The sequence below is a fragment of the Equus quagga genome, chromosome 8 (assembly GCF_021613505.1).
Source record: "Equus quagga isolate Etosha38 chromosome 8, UCLA_HA_Equagga_1.0, whole genome shotgun sequence".
NCBI lineage: Eukaryota > Metazoa > Chordata > Mammalia > Perissodactyla > Equidae > Equus > Equus quagga.
In genome coordinates this window covers 65,875,180-65,895,407 of record NC_060274.1, presented here as the reverse complement: position 1 = coordinate 65,895,407, position 20,228 = coordinate 65,875,180, and the positions used below count along the sequence as shown (strand labels likewise).

Here is a 20,228-nt window from a genome sequence, read left to right as displayed (position 1 = left end):
TGACGAGTGGTGCCATGTCCGCGCCCAGGATCCGAACTCAGGATCCGAACCCTGGGCCGCTGCAGCGGAGCGCGCAAACTTAACCACTTGGTCACAGAGCCGGCCCCCGTCATGCTACTTTAAAGATTTAACACATTAAGTTTGATTTACTCGAATTTATAGGAAAAAAGGGAAACTAAATGAGTCTAAAATGAAATCTGAATGTCAGCTAAACATTTATAACATGACTCCTATCCTCTAAATGATCCCTTTGAAGGAAAAGAAGATTATGAAAAACATAAAACAATTGGAGGCATGAACAAGGCTTATATGATTAAAAACTAAATAATGCTGTTGAAAGAAAAGCAAATAAGACCTACACAAATGGGGAGACAGATCATGTTCATGGGTTAGAAGACTCAATATAGTAAACCATCAATTCTCTCCAAATTGATTCACAGGTTTAACGTAATTTCTATCAGAATCCTTTCAAGATCTTTTGTAGATAGACAACATCATTCTAGAATTTATATGTTAAGGCAAAGGAACTGGAATAGCTACAACAATTTTGGAAAGAAGAATAAAGTGGGAGGAATCAATCTACCTGAGTTCAAGACATCATATAGTGACTGAAATCAAAACTGTTTAGTACTGGTGGAGGGACAGACTCATGGATTAAGTGAATAGAATAAAGAACCAAGAAATAGACCCACATAAATATGCTCAACTGATTTCTGACAAAGAGACAAGCAATTGAGTGGAAGAAGGCCAAGACTTTTCAATAAAAGGTGCTGGACATCCCTAAGCAAAAATATAAACCTTGCCCTAAGTCCCACACCTTTTACAAAAATGAACTCAAGATGGATCATAGATTTAAATGTAAAACATACAACTATAAAACTTTCAGGAAGAAAATAGGAGAAAACTCTTTGGGATTTAGAGGTAGGCAAAGAATTCTTAGACTTGACACCAAAAGAACAATTTATAAAAGGGAAAACTGATAAACTGGACTTCATCAAAATTAAAAACTTTGCTCTGTGAGAGACCCTACTGAGAGACTGAAAAGACGAGCTACAAACTGGAAGAAAATATTTGCAAACTACATATCTAACAAAAGACCTTTCTTTAGAATATATAAAGAACTCTCAAAACCAACAGCAGAAAAACAAACAAAAAAATCCAGTTAGAAAGCATGCAAAAGAGATGAATGGACATTTCACTGAAGAGGATGGACAGATGACAAAAAAGTACATGAGAAAATGTTCAACATCATTTGCCATTAAGAAAATGCAAATTAAAATTAAAATGAGATATCTCTACATACCCATAAGGATAGCTAAAATAAAAAACAGTGATACTACGAAATGCTGGTGAGGATATGGAGAAACTGGATCATTATATATTGCTGGTGGGAATGTAAAATGGTGGTGAGTCACTATGGATCAAAGGTAACTATGCAAAGAAAAGTATGTTCTGACCCATGAAACAAATCCAACTTCTTATCGAAGTAAACTATTCACCCTGACAAAATGGGGAAAAGGACCAAATTTGAATGATATGCTCCCAACCTAGTAAAGCCCCCCTACCTCCTAGAGTCTTAACAAGAAATCACAGAAAAATTCAGAGACGGAATTCATACTTGCAGCTGTCCAAGGTCTCAAATCCCCACTTTATCTCTTTCAGGTAGCTAAATGGCTACACAGAAACTATCAGCCAGCAGTAGCACAAATCTCCAGCTCAAATTTTAAAGGAAAGATCCAAACGGTACACAAAACAATTGCCTATATGTGGAAGGTAATAAAAAAGATTTCCATCTACATAATTTTTAAGCAAGACTAGCTAGAATTGATTCTATTTACAAGTGAATAAACAGAAATACATGGAACCTACATAAAAATCTTGCAGTGGGGGAAAAAAATTAAACATAGGATGCAAAAGATAGGTAAAAAGTACCATTCTGAACACTTACTCCATAAAGAAGAAAATTTTAAACTACATAGGACTACTTTGTATTCTCTCAGAAACTGAAGAGATTAAAGCAATTACTGAGAAGATGATAGTTATGAAAGACAATGGAGAGCCAACAGAGATAACTTATTTCCTAAAAGAGAGCAGAACAAATGAAATAAGAAAAAACTCAGAAGTAATAAAAGAAAATGCACTGAAGTAGAAGCCATGCATCTTAATATTTAAAGGTCTCATATATAACCCAGGAAAACCTAATACAGATGGATCAGTATTGCGAGACATCTTGAACTTCACTCTTAAAAAAAACAAAACAAAACCCTAAATATACAGGAAAAAACAAGCAAGTCAAAGGCAAAACATCAGGCAGAACTACAAAGGAAAAACATACAGGCAACTTTCTCCTCTATATCATTATAAGCCAAAAGAAATGCTGCAAAAACCCAAGTATTTGAGGGGGGAAAACATATGTCCTTAGACTTAAATATTCAGCAAGTTGTCATTCAAGAATCAAGATAACAGGAAGACATTTTCAAATATGCAAGGACTCAGTCCCCATATACCCTTGGTACACTACTTACTTAGACACATAATTCAGCTAAGAATTAAATCCAAATGAAAACAAAACCATCAAAATTCACAAATGAAGAAATCACACAAGGAAAGGGTTAACATACAACATGAAAGGTTGTAACCCTTCCCAATATAAAACTGTGTAGTAATTGTCTGTGGTAATTATGAAACAAAGCAGAAATGTTACTATCCTGGAAAGAAAAGCTACATAGGATAAAATGATAATAGTAATTTAACTATATAAGAAACCTAGGCAGAAAAGGCATATCATGTGAATGAAAATGGAGTGGAGGGTGGGAGAAAATGTGCTAAGAAGTATGTGCTCTAATTTTATTAGAGGGGTAACTCAAAGTTCGTATTTTAAGTTTAATTCCAAAAATCTTCAAATACACACAAAAGTATAATAGTGAACTAACCCCCATATACTCATAATACAGATTAAATTATAATTAAAATATTTGCTATATTTACATTTATTTCTTCAACTGATTATAAAATTTTAATGCAATATCCAGACATCAAGTCATCTCATCTCTACATACTTCAATATTCGTCTCTGAAAACATGGACATTTTCTTACAAAATGCCTAATGAAATTATCAATGCCTAACAAAAGTAACAATAATTCTTTTAACTCATCCAACCCACAGCCCATAATCAAATTTCTCCAACTGTTTCTATAATCAAATTGTCTCAATTAGCTCACAAATGTCTTTTTCACAGTTGGTTTGTTCAAATCAGGATTCAAACTCTATCCACACTCACAGATAAAATAAAAAACAGGAGAACACATTATATAACAAATAGCCATTAAACATGTACCTAAATGAAACACACATTTCTCTAAAAAAGCAAATTGTCAAAGCTGACTCAAGATATAAAACCTAAATGGACAAATAACCACAGAGGAAATAAAGAACATTGTCAAAGAGCCAGACTTCAAAAAGGTCTAGGTTTCTTCTGGATAAAATACTTCAATATTTCAAAAAACATAATTTTTATATTACATAAATCATTCCAGAAAATTAAGCAGCAGAACTTAACCAATTCTTCTTTTATGTAAAAGCTTGATACCAATATCTGACAAACAGAGCTCCCCAAAATAGCACAGAAAACTTCAGTGACCTCTCACCCCAAAATAAACTATCAAAGAGAATGCAGCCCAAACATTAGTGGTTATCTTAAGTTGGAAGCAAACTCTGAGACGAGGCATTTGTGTGAAAGTGATTTATTAGAAAGTATTCCCTGGAAAAACTTGTAGGAAAGTAGGACAGTGAAGGGAAGGAGGCCAAGCCAGGGTAACATACCAAAGTCCCATGGAAGGTAATTTTCCCTCAATCCCTCAGGGTAGCTCTAGAGGCAACATAGGCCACATCTCAGAGTTGTACCCACACAATCACGGTTAAGGGCTGTCCTTAGGAAACAAATTTGCCAGACACTTTCACAGCTTGTACATTGGTAAAGCAGACTCTGGCAGTGTGAAGTCAGCCCTGCAACAAAGAACCGTAGGAGACAGATATTGGGAGTGAAAACACATCATGAGCCTGTGAGCAGGAAGGAGATACAGGCCTATCGATAGAGCATTAGCATTATCTGCTACCGTGACTTTAGGATAGGGAAAGTTAAAAACCACTTGGTTTGGATTTGCACTATGGAATCCCCAAAAGGTTCTGCAACGAATTATTCCAGTTAGATCCTACAGTGAAAACCACTGGTGATATGCCCCAACATCGTATACAGAGATTTCAATTGTTTTTTTAATATCTACTCTAAAACATGGTCAGTGAAGAATCACCAGATATTTTAAGGAAAGCCTCTAATGTGAAAGAAAAAGACCAAGATAGTCAAATTTAAAGAAATTTGGAAGAGACTATGCAATGAGATGAAAACAAATAAAAAAACCCCAAAACTATCATTAATATCCTGAGATAAAAAATGCCATGCCATTGCATTCACAAAAGAAGAACAAGATATCAGCTTTAAAAAAAATCATGAGAACAAAAAGAACTCCTACAAATTAAAATATAAGAAAATCAAAAACCTCAATAGAACAGCTACAGGGTAACATTAAAGAAATTGCCCTGAAAGTGAGCAAAGAGACAAGATGATGGAAGATAAGAGAGAAGATTAATGACAACTAAAGATCAGCTTAGAGGTGCAGATAAAAGAGAGGGGAGGAAATCAACAACTAAATATGTCACGGAAGTTTCCAGATTGAAAGGATTCAATGATACCCAGGCACAGTGAATAAAAACAGACTCAGAAAAATGTATTATCATGAAATTTCAGAACACTTGGGTCAAAGAAACCACTCTGTAAGCTTTCAGACAAAGGGCAAAAGGTCACATATGAGAGGTCAGGAATTAAATGATTTTGGACTTTCATACAGCAATACTGAAAGCTAGAAAGCAATGGAGAAACTCCTTCAAAATTCTGAGGAACAATGATTCCCAGCCTAGAATTTTATGCCCAGCCAAACTATCCCATAAGTATGAGGGAATGGGTAAAGATATTTTAAGGACATGACAGACTTTGGTCAGATCAATATTCAGTATATCATAGTGTATCTATTTTAAAGCACCAGTAGGGCAACGATGCAGAAATGCTGAGCAAGCTATGGGACATGCAGGTCAGGAGACTGGGAAAACATTCACAGTTAGTCACCCACATATTTGAATTACTAAATTAAAAATAACAGTCAAATCTAAAATATGATCTAGCAAATAAAAAAAGGAACACTGAGTAATTATTCAATGCAAAGGATACTCTTCTAGGTGCTTTCAATTAATTCACTTAATCTTTCCACAAAATGATACAGGCTAAAAGAGCTGTCTAAATTCCTAACACTTTTAACAGTTTGCCATGTGATCTGACACTAACAAAAACTCAAAAGACAAGATTTTCTTTAGTATATTCCCTTCTTTGCCTTCAGAGTGTAGTTAAGTGACTCAATTAAATCTAATCTAAGGAAATTATCTTAATAAAAAATAGAAAAGCATTTATGAACAGTGCCTTCACATAAGCCCTCAAGTATCTGCTAAATGAAAGATACACAGCCAAAAATTAGACCCAATAAAAGGGAAAATTATATACACTAAGGTATACTCACTAAGTAGAATATTATACAATCACTAAAATTTTCTTTAAGATTAGATAACATGGAAAAATGGTTAGAACATAAGTGAAAAGAAGGATGCAAAGTTTTATATACAATGTTATTCCAACTACATGCTTTTAAAGAAAAGCTATCCTAAAAAAAGAGACTAGAAAAAATATACCAAAATGTTAATGTCTAACCTCAATCCTAATTTCTAATTTCAGTGGTGAAATCACGGACAATCAAGAATATTTTTCCAAATTGAGTTTAATGAGGCATGAGTATATATTATTTGAGCAGCTCTCAAAAATTTTAGACTCAGGATCCCTTTAAACTATTAATTAGTGAGGGTCTTAGCTTTTGTTTATGTGAGTTATAGTTATTAGATTTTTATTAGAAATTAAAACTGAAGAGTTTTAAATATTTACGTATTCATAAAGAGTAATGACAAACCCACTACCTATTAACATAAATAACATTTTATAGACAATAACTATAATTCCCCCAAAAAATTAGTGAGAAGAGTAGCACTGATTTAAATTTTTGCAAATCTCAGCATCTGGTTTAATAGAAGACAGCTGGATCTGAAATTCTGTATCTCCTTTGCATTCATTTTGTTGCAATATATTACGTTTCTTCTAAAAAAAACCTGACTGTATACTTGTGAAAGAATAAGTGAAAAAGGCAAATAACTTGTTAAAATCAGTGTAAGTTTTACTTTTGACTTTATGGACCTCCCGAAGGGGTCTAAGAGATTTCACTTTCCCTGGACCACTTTGAGAATTGCTGCATTATTCTCACTAAAAACTTTTTCCTCCAAATATACTAAATTGAAATTTTGGCATCAAAAGATACCATCAACAGAGTAAAAAGGCAACCTAGAGAATGGGAGAAAACATTTCAAATCATTACAGTCATGTGTCACTTAACGACTGGAATACATTCTGAGAAATGTGTTGTTAGGCAATTTTGTCTAGTGCAAACATCAAAGATGTATTTACACAAACCTAAATGGTATAAGTCTACCACATACCTAGGTTATATTGTACGAATCTTATGGGACCACCATCGTATAACGTGTTCTGTCATTGACCCAAACAACATAGTGTGGCACATGACTGTATGTGATAAGGGATTACTATCCAGAATATACAGAAAACTCCTAAAACTCAACAAAAAAAAAACAACCCAATTAAAAAATGGGCAAAGGACTTGAAAAGACATTTCTCTAAAGAAGATATATAAATGGCCAATAAGCATGAGCATGTTGAGAATGAAAAGATGCTCAACATCACTGATCATTAGGGAAATGCTAAACAAAACTACAAGACATTGGGCCAGCCCTGGTGGTCTAGTGGTTAAGTTTAATGCACTCCACTTTAGCAGCCTGGGTTCAGTTCCTGGGCGTGGACCTGCACCACTTGTCTCTTGGTGGCTATGCTGTGACAGTGGCTCAGATACAAAATGGAGGACGACTGGCAACAAATGTTAGCTCAGGGCAAATGTTCCTCAGCAAAAACAAAACCCAACAAACAAACAAAACTATGAGATACCACCTTCCATCCTTTAGGATGGCTACTATCAAAAAAACCCTAGAAAATAACAAGTATTGGTGAGGATATGAAGAAAGGAAACCCTTGTGCACTGTCGGTGAGAATGTAAAATGGCACAGCCACTGTGGAAAATAATATGGCACTTCCACAAAAATTAAAAATACAATGACCATGTGATCCAGCAATTCCACTTCTGGATATATGCCCCAAAGATCTGAAAGTAGGGTCTCAAAGAGATATTTGTACACCCATGTTTACAGCAGCATCATTCCCATTAGCTAAAATGTGGAAGCAACCCAAGTGTCTCTCAACGGATGAATGGATAAACAAAATGTGGTATATACATGCAATGGAATATTATTCAGCCTTTAAAAAGAAGGAAATTCCAACATATGCTACAACATGGATAAACCTTAAGGATATTATTCTAAGTGAAAAAAGCCAGTCACAAAAAGAAAACTACCACGTGATTGCACTTAAATGAGATACTTAATTAAAATCATAGAGACAAAGTAGAATGGTGGTTGCCTGGGACAGGGAGGGGGGATGGGGAGGTATTGTCTAATCAGTACAGAGTTTTAGTTTTCCAAAATGATAAAGAGTTCTGGAGATAGAAGGTGGTGATGGTTGCACAACAAATGTACTACTGAACCGCACATTTAAAAATGGTTAAGATGATAAATTTTGTTATGTGCATTTTACCACAATAAAAAGAAGTCAACGATAAAGATGTTGCTTTTCTCCAAATTTATATATGTAATGTCATCCCAACTAAAATACAACAAGACTTTAAAAAGTTAAATAACTTAGTAAAAAGTATGTTAACAGTTTGGAAAAATAAACATGTGCGTATACCTGAGAAATTTCTGGAAAGAGGTGAGGGAGGGTTGACTAAGCCTACCAGACCCACTTAAAATAAAAGGATTTTTAAAACTTAAGGTGGTAAAAATTATTCTAAACGTTGTTTGGAAAAATAAACGTGAGTATACCTGGGAAATTCTTAAAAAGGGTAGAGGGGGCTGGAGGGTAGATTAGACCTACCAGATATTAAAATATATCACCTACAATAAACAGCAGTATAGTAATTAAAACAATCTGATATTCAGGTAAAACAGGCATATCCGTCTATCTGTGAATCTGTAAACAAAATTGTTGTTGTTGTTGTGAGGAAGACTGGCCCTGAGCTAACACCTGTGGCCAATCCTCCTCTTTTTGCTTCAGGAAGATAATCCCTGAGCTAACATCTGTGCCAGTCTTCCTCTATTTTGTAGGTAGGATGTCGCCACAGCACAGCTTGATGGGCAGTGTATAGGTCTGCGCCCAGGATCTGAACTCGCAAAACCCGGGTCGCCGAAACGAAGCACACACACTTAACCACTATGCCACTGGGCCAGCCCCAGTAAACAAATTTTTTTTAAATCCTTTTGTTAATTAACGCTAAAAACATAATGCTGAGAAACCTTTTCTCTCTACCACTAGACTGTCAGACTATGTTATCTGAAAGTGTATCAGTGAGATTGGAACATCCCACTCTTGCATGGATCATTAATGAAACAGAAGCAGCTTCAATTTCCAACTCAGAGTTTCAGATAAGGGTTTCCCAGACACAACATTCCACATTTATCTTAACTTTGTAGTCTCCAAGGAAACATGACTCTGAATCTGCTTCTCAGCCCAGGCCCAACGTTAATTAACCCCTTGACACACATTCTTGCTGTGTTTTAAATCTATCAAATATTGCTTCATTTAAATTTTTCTAAACTTCGCCCTTCTCCAAAATTCTATGGTAACTCTGTCCCTTCTCTATTTAGTAAAACGCTGGCAGTTCCTCTAGTCTGTGGTCTCCCTCATAGCAGCAAGTTAATTAACCTGTGTAAGCCTAAATATATATATCCCTGGAGGTCTTTATCAGATCAAAATAAAGAGTCTATAAAAAAAACAAGTACATATGGAAATCTAATACATAATATAGACAGCATTTCAAATGACGAAAAAGATGGCTTATTCAAGAAAGGTTATCGTTTGGGAAAAAGATAAAAAGCAACCAGCTAGATCTTTACCTTTCTCTTTCAAATTCCAAATGTTTGTAAGATTTCAATATTTTAAAAAATAAAATTAAAACAAACTAGAAGAAAACATCTTTTTACATTTTTATATCATGAACTGAGATCTTCCCCAAACTCAGAAGCTCTGACTATAGAAAAACTGTATGAGGTTATTCAACAGATAAATTTCTGGCAGTGAAATTACTGGTTCAAAGGTATATTTCCATATAAAATGTTTAAAAAAATCTGCACAGCAAAACAATACCAAAAAGTATTATTAAGAAAAAGATAAAAGATCAACCTAATAGAAAAACAGATAAGGAAAATAAAGGATTTTCAGAAAAAGAAAATACTATGGTCAAGAATATTCATATTTCTCTCATATTAAAGAAATGTAAATGAAGAGATACTATCTTTAACCTATCATACTGGCAAAAAATGTTAAGTTTACTAACACCCAGTACTGACAAAGATATGAGAGAAAACCGGCACTCATGCATTCTTTCTCACAATATACACGTTTACAGTCTTTTGGAAGGGCAATTTGGCAACATCTTTAAAAATTTTTAAATAACTATGCTTGACCCATCATTTCATGATCAGAAATTTTTCTTATGGACACAAATGCAAAAGTCTGCAAAGATGTTCCTGAAGCTATAGCCATAAGATGTTTGTTTGTTATGGGAAAATAAAAAATATGGTACATCCATGCTGTAGAATACTCTGCAGCTGCTAAAAACTATGACATATATGTGCTAATAAGGAAAATCTTTGCATGTCTGGCAGACTAAGACTTTTTGTTAATAAAGTGTAGTGGCTACTTTTTAAATCAGAGAAATGTAAATAAAAGAAACAAAACAAACCCAAACTGAAACCACAGATATAAAAAAGAAACATATACAGAAAAGAGTATGTTTCTTTCCAATCTCTACCCCTAGTTCTCCCCAAAGGTAACTACTATTGTTTCTTATGTATCCTTGCAAAGAAAAGTGATGCCTACATCAACATATACGTATGCGCATCTTTTAATTTACATCAAAGAGATGATGCTATCTCCATTAGTCTCCACTTTACCCTTTTCACTTGTTTTCTTCCATAACACAACCTCATTCATTTTAACACTGTGTAAGATAAAAGAGTTATTTTTTAAAAGTACTACAGTCTGTATAGCATGATTCCAATTGCATTTGGCTTTTAAAATGCTTCTGTATATATAAAAAATTCTAGAAAGATATATATATATATATATATATATACACACACAAGATATTTAACAAGGGCTACCTATGAGAACTAAGATGGGGTGGCATGGGCAGAAAATGCAAAATTTTTTTCATGTACGACCTTTTCATGTTTTAATTTTTTATCAAGTACACACTCACTACTTTTCTGACAAAAATTAAAGATAAGCCATTTTATCTAGAAAGTGAAATAATACAAGAAAAATCCAAGTGTACTAAATTCCTGTTTGTTACACCAAAGGATCTCTTGATCCTTTTCAGACTTCTCCAAGTTTTAGACCCACATACACACTAAACATTTCCACCTGGACCACAGGCATCTCGAATTCAACATGTCCAAAAGTGACTCACCTTCCTCCCTTAAACTTGCTCATCTTACCTAAATTACTGATAACTACCAATGGGTTCCTATGTCACTAGGAGCAATCTGATCATCTAAACTAGAAATCAGGGAGACATTCTTAACACTCCCCTTACCTCACATCCAATTACCAAATCTTGCCAATTTTATTTCCTAAATATTTTTTTAGTCCATCTTCTCCTCTCCATTTCTACTACTTGTCCTATTTCAGACCCCCCCTCCCCACTAAGCTACTGCATCTCCCTGACTCAAGTGCCAGTGCTCCACAACTCAAGCCCATTCTGTCACCAGAATGATCTATCTGAAATGAAATGTTGACCATGCCATGGTCATCCTCCATGGAACCCCATCGCCTACAAGACAAAAACTAAGCATCTTTAATTAACACAATGTACAAAGGCTCTCTGGGAAACTCTGCCCAGGTTTCCAGCCTCATATTTTGGTATTCCATGCCTTAGAATTTACGCTTAAGTAATCCTAAACTATCTACAGTTCGCTGAATATCCCACGGCAGTTGGCTTTCAATTCCTACTGTCACCCCTGCCTATACAATGCTCTCTTCCCTCTACCATCTAGGCCCCAACCTCTTAAGTCCCCTTAAGTCAGTGTTTCTTAACCTTGGCACATCTGACATCTTGAGCTGGATAATTCTCTGTTGTGGGAATTCTCTGTTGTGGGGCTGTCCTGTTCACCGTAAGATGTTTAGCAGCATCCTTGGCCTCTAGTCACTAGATGCCAGAAGCACTCCCCCTAGTTGTGACAATGAAAAATGTCTCCAGGCATTGCCAAATGTCCGCTGGAGGAAAAACATCAGCTCCAGTTAAGAATTACTCCACCAACCTGTTAAAACTTAGCTTATCATATATACAAAAAATATCTCAGGAAGAAAATATAAAGACTTGTAAGACCAGTTGCCCTTGAGGCAGGCAACTAGGTAACTAAAGTAACTAGAGAGGAAAAATGCTTACTTTTCACTATAATTCCACATTTTTAATCTTGTATCTCTTCTAACCTCTCCACAGCTATTACCTTAGTCCAAGCCACCTCCTTTTCCCCTTTCCTCTCTCCCTCCCTCTCTTTCTCTCCCAACTACTGCAACAGCTTCCTAATCAACTTTTCCCTTCTTCAATCCATTTTACCTAAGTGATCCTTTTAAAACTTAAATCAAATCATGTCACTCATTTGCTCAAAACCCTCCAGTGTCTTCCCAATCTCATTCAAAGCAATGTCTCATTCAGAGACAAAGCAAAAACTTTAAGATGAACTCATATAATCTGCCATCCTACCCCAATCCTCTTTCTGATCTCTCCTCCTGGTATTTGGTTTTTGTAAATCAAAAAGGAACAAACAGCAATTTCATAAACTGAACCTATTACTAACTCTTGCCCTTGCTGTGTTCTAACTCTGGACTCCTTGCTGTTCCTCAAATACATGAGGTCTTTGCACTTGCTGTTCTCTGTTGGGAACACAACACACTCAAATACTCACATAGCTCACTCCCCAACTCCTTTGGGCCTTTATTTCTCAGGGGGTCTTCCTTGGCCACCCTATTCTTACCCACAGCACCTATAAAACATCCAATATATTACATATTTTACTCACTCATCTTGTTTATTATCTCTTTTCTCCATCTTGATCAGTTCTCAAACCTGAGTCTGCATCAGAATCACCTGAAATGCTTGTTAACACAGTTACAGAATCAACAGGTCTGGGAGGTAGGGCCTGAAAAATTTGATTTCTAACAAGTTCCCAGATGATGCTAAACGATGTGGATCCATGAATCACACTTTAAGAACCAACGTTTTAGAATGTAAGCTTCACAAGGACAGAGATTTTGGTCTTCCTGTTCACTGCTTTAACTTCACAACCTGGCACATAGTAGGCACTGAGATAGGTAAATGAAATTCAGATGTCCCCTACTCTGTTCCCACTGTATCGTCTGATTTGGCCTGTCACATGGTACTAGAAATTTACTGAACACTGTAAAAGATAAATTATATGCCCATTATGGGTTAAACTGTCCCCCAAAAAGATTGGGGTTGAAGTCCTAACCCCAGTACAGATGAATGTGGCCTTCCTTGGAAATAGGGTCTTTGCAGATGTAATCAAGTTAAGATGAGGTCATCAGGGTGGACTCTAAACCAGTATGACTCGTGTGTGCCCTTATAAAAAGGAGAGAACACTATATGAAGACAGAGACACACAGGGAGACTGCCATGTGACAAGAGAGGCAGAGACTGGAGTGATATAGCTGCAAGCCAAGGAACACCAAGCGTTGTCAGTGACACAAGAAGCCAAAAGGCATGGAACAGATGCTCCCCTACAACCTAGAGAGCATGGCCCTGCCAACATCTTGATTTCACACTGTTGGCCTCCAGAACTGTGAGAAGATAAATTTCTGTTGTTTTAAATCACCCAGTTTGCTTACCTCGTTATGGCAGCCCTAGAAAACTCATACAATGACCAAGAATGAAAATGACTACACCAAGCTGTACATGATTTCAAATTCTTCCTACTATTCAACTTCCACCAGTTTAAATGTCTTAATATATAGCTTTCATTGTAATCGAATCAGATTTCCTGTTTCAGAATCTCCCCAATTTAATATTGCCTCTCTTTGCCCTCAATGTGTCCCTTCAACGTGCAAGGCAGCTCATATGACAGGTTCTAGACAATTAATTCAGATTTTCCTTTTGGTTTCTCCTACCTTCTTATGTGGTGGGTGGTCTAGTGGTTAAGATTCCTGGGCCCGGATTCACCTCCTGGTCAGGGACCCACCACACCCATCTGTCAGTTGTCATACTGTGGCAGCTGCCTGTTGCTGTGATGCTGAAAGCTATGCCACCAATATTTCAAACATCAGCAGGGTCACCCATGGTGGACAGGTTTCAGCGGAGCTTCCAGACTAAGACAGACTAGGAAGAAGGACCTGACCACCCACTTCCAAAAAAACTGGCCATGAAAACTCTATGAATAGCAGGGGAGCATTGTCTGATATAGTGCCCAAGGTGATAGGATGGCGCAAAAAGACCCAGCAGGGTTCTGAGCTGCTGTACACGGGGTCACTAGGAGTTGGAATCAACTTCAAGGCACCAACAATACATCTTCTTATGGGCTTCCCTGTTTCACAAATACCAACATCTTTATATTTTTTTTTCTCCAAAGGACACTTCTTACTTTCACACATTACAGATTTGGGTATGTACTTTTCCTTGGACATTTGAATTAGCTGCAGTGAAAATTTAAGTTCACATCAGATACACATTTAGATTTTAAGAAAAAATGCTAAATTCTCTTGTATGAGACAATTCTCCATGGGTTTTTTTTCTTCTTTCTTTTAAAAGAATGAATCTTGGGTAAAAGAATTTTGTCATCCTTTCTTTCCACCTTTCTATAGTTTGTACTCTAGCCTCTTAAACCTCAACAAATCTTAAAGTAACCTTGTTGTACCGGGAAGCTTAAAATTTTAAGTGAATTGGAACTGAATTTCAGCATCAAGTTATCCATTTTCCATCTAATGTTTGTTTATAGCTGCACTGTCGCAAGAATTCCAATCAATGACTTCACCACACAAAGATTCTATTTTAAATTACCATAGTTTACAAAGTTTATAAGCTGTATAATTCTTTTATCTTAGCAACAAATCAATATACAAACAGTAAATAGTATATGCCTAAGGCATACGCTTTTGTATTTCTGTGACTAGGTGAACATTAATTCATTACATGTACTCCTAAATATGTTTGTAATAAAATTCTAAGAACTTCTGGATATTAATTTACTCAGAAATGCAGACTAGTATAATCTATACCCCACAAAAAAGGCACATTTAAGAAAAACCAGACCTATCCTTAAGTGGGTAGAAAGCACAAAATATTTTTTAAATGCTGAATCCTAAATAAAAAGATACAGAAAAACACAAATTCCAGGCAAATTTAAGAGCGAGGTTTAATAGTTCTCCACTAGTACTGAAAAACCATACTCTTCCTGTGAAGAATTTTAAATGAGTCATACTTTCCTTACTAAATCACTGTTTTACTTAACATATGGTAAAAAGAGTTAACTGTTTGGTAACTTGAAACTTTATACTCACTTAAATTGTACATCAATATATACCAAGGCTAGCAGAAAATAAGTATAGTTTACTATATACAATACTTAGAATACACAGCATCATGTGCATAAGGCTCATTTGACACTTATCTGACAGGGGTGTGGAAAGTTGTCGAAATATCTCCTGAAAACTCAGATTCCCACCGTCTAAACTTACACCAGAGCTAAACCCTAAATCATGCACAACACTTTTTCCTGGCACCCAGGCAGAGCTCTCTCTGTTCTCAGCCAAGTTTCAGTAAATGAATATATTTCTGTCCCTTACACGTTGGCCTAATTATTCACTCTGATGCATTAAAGTTCTAACTTTATAACTAACTTTTAAATTTGTAATATAATCAATTCATAGCATAAAATAGTTTCCATTCTGAAAAGCGTTAAAATGATATACCACAGTACCTCTAACGAATTTAGAGAACTGGATTATAAATCTAGTCAACTCTTCCAGAGTGTGTGGTGCTTTTTTGTTTATTCTAAAATATAACAGGGGGAGAGGATAAGAGCTGGGGCAGAGTAAATCCCTCCCCCCCCCCCCCAGACTGCGTTCATCTTTTAAGAGCATTCAATTTACCCAAAGTCAGAGCTCTATGGTCAACTTGTCAGCACCTACTAATCACATCACACTTGGGTGGGTGGGTGGGGGGGAGAGAAGAAAAAAAACTTTGCCTCCTCCTCCATGCAACAACTGCCCCAAACACACCTGGCTTGCTCATTCTGCCAGAGGCAGGGAGATTTTAAAATATGAATCAGCCACAGACAAACCTGATGATCCAAGACAGCCCCGAGGAAGCCCCCAGCACTTGTGGCAGGCGCTCGCGCGGCGCGGCAGCCCTGCGGCTCCCGCAGAAGATGCCCACACCTGAGCGCCGGTCCCGCCCGACCCGCAGCTCGGAGGCAGCGGGGAGGGCCCGGCGGGCAGGACTGCTCGGTGGTCCGGTCGTGACCCCGGGAGCAGCCCGCCTCACCGCCGCCGTCCGACCGCGGCCAGCGCGCGAGGGCAAGGGGGAGGACCCACGACGAAGAGGAGACCACAGGTCAACAAGATAGCGGCCCGGGAGGCAGGCGGACCCAGCGGCACTCCGCCGAGACTGCGGGAGCAGGAAGTGCCCCGCGCCTCCCTCGGGAGCCGGCATGTCCCAACCCCGGCGACGACCCCGAGACACCTGTTTGGCCGCGCCCTGGGTTGGGTTCCACCCTCCACGCTCCCGCCCCCCCAACCCCCGCACCACACACACTACGAGAGAAGAGAGAGGGGGAACCGAGACCTTGGACCCGCAGCCCGAGGGCGCCTCCGCCGGCCGTACCTGACATCAGCCGCGGCTCCCTCTCGCCCCTCCTGGGGGCGGAGAGGGGGACGACACGAGACCGGCGACCTTCGCTCCTCTTAGCAGCCGCAGAAGTGGCTCGTAGCCGCTAGCCGGCCGCCCGTTGCCGCCCAGATAATTCCCCGGCAGCAGCCGCGGCGGCGGCGGCGGCGGCGGCGGCCGAGGCGGGCCCAGCGCGCGCTCCCGCCCGCTCGCTCCGCCCCTCCCCGCAGCGCGTCCAGGCCGCGGCCCGCCGACGGCGCAGCCGCCACCCAGGGGTCTCCTAGCGCTGACGTCGCCGCCGCCGCACCAGCCCCAGGGAAGGGCGGAGCGAGAGGGGGCAGGGTGGGGCGGGGCTACGGAGACGTGCGGACGCGGGGATTGGCCGTCGGGCGCACGCCCCGCCTTTCTGCGAAGGGGTCTGGGAAGTCTGGTCTTCTAGGAGCGATACTCACAGCCCACTTGCGGCTCCTCCTTGCCGGAATCTGCTTTCCGTGTCCTGCCACAGGGTGTTGCGTTAACTTCTGGATCTTGAGAAGGACTAAAAGCAGTGAAGCAGCAGGGGCTGAGGCTGGGGGTGCCTTATAGACCTTTGTCTGAAGGGCAGGCTCTAACCGTGCAGTAGTCTTTTGGCCTCTACCCTGCTTTCCGTTCTTTTTTCTCCCTGGTCTCCTCCCTGCCCTCTACTGTCTTTACTCAGTGTCTCTCTGGCCTTAATGAAAGGAAATACGGCAGGATGAGGTCTGTGAACGGGTGCTGGGCAACCAGATGTGTGAACCAGGAAAGACTGAAAACCCGGTTGGTGATACCACAAAGCCTCCTGTATGCACACGTGATCTTTGGTTCTGTCATTACTTCAGTGCTGTCAGGCAATGGCAGGAAGAGCTTCCTCAGGGCTTGGTAAAACTCATTCCCTTTTAGTTGACTAACAAGACTTTGAATCAGAAAGCTATCGCTGGATTAGAGGGAGGAGCCTGCGAGCCGTTGAGGCAACCGCACATCAATCAGGAGGTAGGGGTAAGGTCTTGACTTTATTGGCGTTAACCACTATCCACAAGGCCTAGCTTGAGGGTGGGAAAGCTATCCAGCTTCCTTTAAATGCCCTCCTCAGGCAGTTCTTTAGTGCTTTTCAGCATAGCTGTTAGGAGTGTGGGCTCTTGGCTGTAATCGTGGTCCATCGGCCTCTTAGCTGTGTAACCTTGGCAATTTACTTAACATGCCTGTGAGAAATAAACCATGTATGCAAGTTATTATTGTTATTTTTCCTTTAATTTGTTTAGATTCAGTTCTAGTGTAGTTTGCTGTGATATGCCATTAATAGATCCAAAAGAATCTTCCAAAAGAATTTAAACACATCTAGTGATTCTCATCCAAACCTCTCATTTTTCAGATCAGAAAACTGAGGTCAGAAAGGTAAACTGATAGGCCTATGCTAAAAGAGAAGTGTAAGTATCCTGATGTCCAGGTTAGTACTCTTTCCCTGGCGCATGCCTCCAGACTGCTCTCGCTTACCTCCCTAGCTCCATCCTCTTCTTCCTTCCCCAACCTGTGTATAGTTATTGCCTGGCCTGACCCTCTTCCCTTCCACAGCCACTGTAAAACAAGGAAAGGAGACTCTTCCAGAGGTGACAGTGTTCCAAACAGAAAGCAAAACAAAACGAAAATACTCAGGCTTCCTTACTTTATTTTAATTTTATTGGAATTTATCATGAATAACATTTTTCCACTGAGAAAAGATAAGGAATCCTTCCAAAGATAAGTTCAGCCACAACATGTCTAAGAAAATTACTGGCAAGAAGGAATGTTGGTATGAACAATACCAGATCAAATCGGCCACTCCCGCCCTTTTGGGTATTTTTGAAAATAGCTTTTATTTTCATGAAAATGTTACATACTTATTCAAACAAATACCAATAAAATTTGTCCAAATCCCATAATCCACAGATAACCATTTTTTAAAGTTTGTATTACATTCTTCCAGACATAAAGGAAAAAACCACACAAAGACATATAAATACAATATTTCATAACTGGATCTTATGTGCACAGTTCTTTTCTCACTGAAAAGTATATCATGAATAAGATCATTTTAAAAAGTTGCAATGTCCATTAAGTAGACGTACCATCATTTATCTAACCAGTATTCTATTGATTGACATTTATGTTTTTTCCAAATTTTTAATATTATAAACAAGTCTTTGATCAACTTGTTTATGCACGTACTTTTGCACAATGTGCAATTATCTCCTTGGACAAATTCCTAGAAGGGACGTTAATCTCAGCCAATTCTTCAACATTATCCACTAGAAAAAGGAAAATTGTGGTTACTCCAAAGAATATGCTTTATGTATGGGACTCAAAACAACCAGATTCTCTCATTTGAAACACAGATAAACCTTGGACAATATGGTTGTCTGTCTGGTGTGGTGTTTCAATAATGTGTGTCGAAACTCTGGGAGCAGAATAATGTGTGTCAAGGCTCCTTGGATCAGGGTGGTAGACACTGCTAGTTGTTTCAACCAATATACTTTCTTCCTTGCTAATAGAACTCTGATTTTTTTTCAGGGTGACAGTATGTCCAGTTAAAAATATTTACCACTTCCCCAGACTCCTGTAAGCCATCGTTGGCCATGTGACCCTCCAATAAAATGAAAGTGGATGTTGCCAGGAGAGGCTCAAAGCTTCATGAAAGAAATGTCCTTTTAGTTGTTGGACCTGCACCCATCCTTTTTCTTACCTGGAACAGTGACAGGAAGCTGGAGGAGGAGCAGCCATATTTCAACCATAATTACAAAAACCCCACACACTATGAATAGTGTAGGAAGCCAGAGGTGCCTGGGTTCATTCATGATTTCTTTAAAGGGCCAGCTTACCAGCTCTGGACTGCCCATTTCTGGATTTGTTATGTCAGGAAAAATAAATCCCTCCTATTTAAAGTTTTATTGTTTGGGTTTTCTTTTATAAGCACTGAATTGAATTCTTAATTGATATAATAAGATAGGACAAGTCATCATTTAGCATTATGTGTATAATTTTTTAATAGAGTGAGATGAAAATGGGGGCACAAAATGGAAACAAACAAGCAATAACAACAGTAAAAGACCACTCTCTACTTTAGTACACTTAGTTTCCCTTTCAATACCCCAATAGTTTTACAATTAGATTAACAAGTCATTTTGTAATGATTAGATTAAATTCTGTAGATTAAATTGTATTCACTGGAGTAGTAGTTTTAAAATATATCCATAAGTTCTTTGATACTTCTTTCTTCAAAAGGTGGAGCTTAAGTTCCCTCACCTTGAGTTTGGACTATACCTACTGACTTGTTCTCATGAGCAGAATGTAGAAATGACATAGTGTGACTTCTTGGGGGAGATTATAAAATATATGCCAGTTTTCCTCTTGTTCTCTCTCTGGGATTGCCTGCTGGAGAAAGATAGTTGTCATGTTTTAAGGACACTGAGGCAACTTATAGAGAGGCCCATGCTATGAGTAATTAAGGCTTCCAGCCAACAGTCAGTGAGGAACTGAGGACTCCTGAAAACAGCCATGTGAGTGAATTTGGAAGCAGATCCTCCAGCCCTAGTCAAGCCTTCACATGACTGCATGCCTTATCAACATCTTCACGGTACCTCAGGAGAGGTCCTGAGCCAATACCACTGAGCTAAGCCACTCCCAAATTCCTGGCCCACAGAAACTGTGAGATAATAAATGTTTGTTGTTATAAGTCCTTACGTTTTGGGATTATTTGTTATGCAGCAAAGGTAACTAATACAGCTGAGTATAATAGATCCTAGCCCAATGCCTGGCACATATGTAGGTTTTTAATTATTTGTTGTTTGAATAAATAAACAATTGAATAAAGTAGAATACATCCTTTCACTTTATTTTTTCATCCAAGAAGCCATAACTTTATTAATTATAAAACAGTACAAATTTCAAACCAAGCTACAGATACTCTTTTGAAATACCAAAAAAGGTCCTGGTTTTCAGATGG

General features: G+C 38.5%; 1 protein-coding gene across 2 annotated transcripts in view; it reads right to left on the bottom strand.

Annotated features, from left to right (window-relative positions):
• Positions 1–16,500, bottom strand: part of C1GALT1 (core 1 synthase, glycoprotein-N-acetylgalactosamine 3-beta-galactosyltransferase 1) — a 33,429-nt gene extending 16,929 nt beyond the window's left edge. Inside the window, exon 1 of one of the 2 annotated variants that reach the window (XM_046670109.1) lies at positions 16,232–16,500. In XM_046670109.1, coding sequence (XP_046526065.1) covers positions 16,232–16,238 — 7 coding nt within the window. In that variant the 5' untranslated portion in view covers positions 16,239–16,500. Of the gene's footprint in view, positions 1–15,689; positions 16,120–16,231 lie in introns of those variants that run through there. The other variant, XM_046670110.1, reaches the window with a different exon arrangement.
• Between the last annotated feature and the right edge of the window lie 3,728 nt (positions 16,501–20,228).